The 2,500-nt window shown below is 44.1% G+C and overlaps 1 protein-coding gene across 1 annotated transcript; it reads left to right on the top strand.

The window, feature by feature from the left end:
* The first annotated feature begins 22 nt into the window (after window positions 1-22).
* orf110 (hypothetical protein) lies at window positions 23-355 on the top strand. Its single transcript has one exon. It carries the CDS (start codon window positions 23-25, stop codon window positions 353-355), a length of 333 nt encoding a protein of 110 aa, YP_009532854.1.
* The last annotated feature ends 2,145 nt before the right edge of the window (window positions 356-2,500 follow it).

The raw sequence follows: 2,500 nt of genomic DNA, 5'->3' as shown, positions 1-2,500 counted from the left end.
CCGTACTGGGAAACTTCTTTCGATGAAAACATATGACTCATATGTAAAAGAAGTCGAATTAGGGACCCACCGGAGCCAACCCTATAAGGTTCTTATCAATGCCATCTCTTCTTCCAATCTTTTTTTAAAGAAAGTCAAAAAATCAAGAGGTGGGAACGGGGGTGAAACAGATTGGGCTCACAGAATACTTCAGGGCTGGCCACGCACCTGTCAGGAACTGTATAAAAAAGGACCGATAACTACAGAAGGTCTGATACTTGAAAAGAGCAAGTTATGTAGGCAGTGGCCGTTCCGGTTGCTCGACCAAAGCCGGTCAAAGAATTCTATGCCTGGCCAGAAGCCAGAAGTGAAGTGAGCCTTACAAGAAGCCGAAGGAAAATGAGACTAGCTAAGACTAGGGAAAGAGCGGCTAGCTAACTAGCTGATAGAGATGGCAGAGCTCCTTTTTCACTAAGAGCTGCAAAGGCGAATACCACTACCTTCGCTCCCTCCTTTGCTGATAGAGCGCCATAAATCGGATGCAGGGGGCCTAACCTAATAAGATCGGCAGAGGAGAGATGGTTGATAGCTTAGGTTTAGCAACTAAATTGGGGATGGGGAGCTCCTTTCATAATATTGTATCAGAATGACAAGGCAAAAGATATGGGCTGAGCCTAGCTTGGGACGAGGCTTAGAGAAAGGTAGTTTGCGAGAGAGATGGCCAGGCAGTTCTTAAGATCAGCAACTCGGCGGATAGAGAGCTTGAGCCCAATGCAATGGACTTCTTATTGATGAATATCGCGACCTCTTTTTTGCTAGAGACTGGGAGAGATATTTTCGACATTGCTAGCTAGAGAGAGGGGAATTTCTGCGTAGATGGACTTGCCAAGCTAGGGCTTCATATCAACTCGGTACAGTCTTCAGAGATCCGCCAGAGTTCATTACTTCTTTACTCTTTTCAGATCTAGTAGGTCTTGCCCTCCCACCTAGGCGGTCTAGTCCTTTTTTTTTTTCATTTCAGTTAAGGCGGTTTTCTAAGTGATTGATATAGTAAGCTTGCTTGCAAGATAAGTAAGGTTCTGCAATAAAAGAAGAGTCCTTTTTTGAATGGAATCATGGCCCTTTCCCTTGCAGATGTGTCCTTTCAAGCCGGATTTTTTATTTACTAGCTTAGCTATCCTAGTATAATAAAGAGAAGGGGTAGACTGACTTCTTTTATTGATTGACATAAGCTCAGGAAAGGAAGGAGGACAAGCGAAGTACTCTCGTAAATAGAAAGAAAAGAGCTAGAAAAGCTCCTTATCCTTATAGGCTAGGCTAAGTAGTTCCGTGAAAGCCTGCAGAGAGGCCTCTATTGCTTATAGGGACTCAGTTCCAGGACTCTTTGGCCGATGAATCGATGTACCGATCTTCTCCTTAGGCTTGAGGTAAAAGAAGGCTGGCTTGTCGGCTAAGAAAGCTTACCTTAGAATTGAACTATCCTTTCTTCCAATTGAAAAGGTACTAGCGAGACTTACTTAGACAACTAGCCTAGACTAGCCTTCTTTTAGAATAGAAGGGGAACTAGGTTAGGTCTGGTTTGTTTATCCTTGTCTTCTACTTTCTTTTCTAGAATCTGAAGGAGGTGCCAGTCTTTGAGGTCTAGGAAAAACCGATGCCATTGAATGGCTTGGTCGATCATCGAGTTAGCTCTCCTGTGTTTTAAGCAAAGAAAGATTTTCCAATCTGTTAGGAATCGATCTAGCTGCTTATCCGGTCCTTTAGTAAGGACATCGCCCGAAAGTTCAAAAACTTTCCTTCTGAGATGCCTGTTCTCAGGTTTGAGGGAAAGGGTGCTAGGCTAGAGAGGAGTCGCGTCCTTCTTTCTCGCGGAGAACTTTTCACGACTTCTCTATCTAATGAATCACTGATTTCGGAGTCTTTTGCCTAGGGCAGCTATTCTGCCTACAGACCCTACTTTTAAAAATCATACAGGATAGGGGAAAACTTCACTTCCTTCCTTGCCGTCAACCGCTGAGACTAATAGTATTGGTTCTATTCATCTGACCGTACTTCCATCCGGTGTTAAAGCTGCGGAGCTCGAGGGATGTCTTTAAAAAAGGTCAAGTTTTTTTCTTTTTTTAGACGCGGTCGAAAGAATACCTGAGAGAAGGATGGGCACTTCTCATAGTAGGCGTAGGCCCGTCGCCCTAAAACTCATACCTGTGATTAATAAAATAAGAATAATTTAATGAGCCGCCCTTCTTCCCGTACAGAGTCTGTCAAACTCCGCTGTCTTAAACGACATTGGCGCGGTACTCTGATATGAGTAGATCAGATCAATCGACTGTTCCGGCTAATCACGTCACGAATCGAAGGAGAATGGGAGAAAGCTTTTAGTTCGCCTTCATTCCATAGCTACTTAGTACCTCGGATCCCTTCTCCTTTGAGAACTACCACTCAAGACTGTTGGATCACTCATCAATGTCATCCGCTTAAAATGATGGCTTTGGCGAAGCCGATGCTAACTTGGCTGACACTG

The sequence above is a fragment of the mitochondrial genome of Glycine soja, assembly GCF_004193775.1.
Source record: "Glycine soja mitochondrion, complete genome".
Taxonomy (NCBI): Eukaryota; Viridiplantae; Streptophyta; class Magnoliopsida; order Fabales; family Fabaceae; genus Glycine; species Glycine soja.
This window is presented reverse-complemented; position numbering and strand designations above follow the sequence as displayed.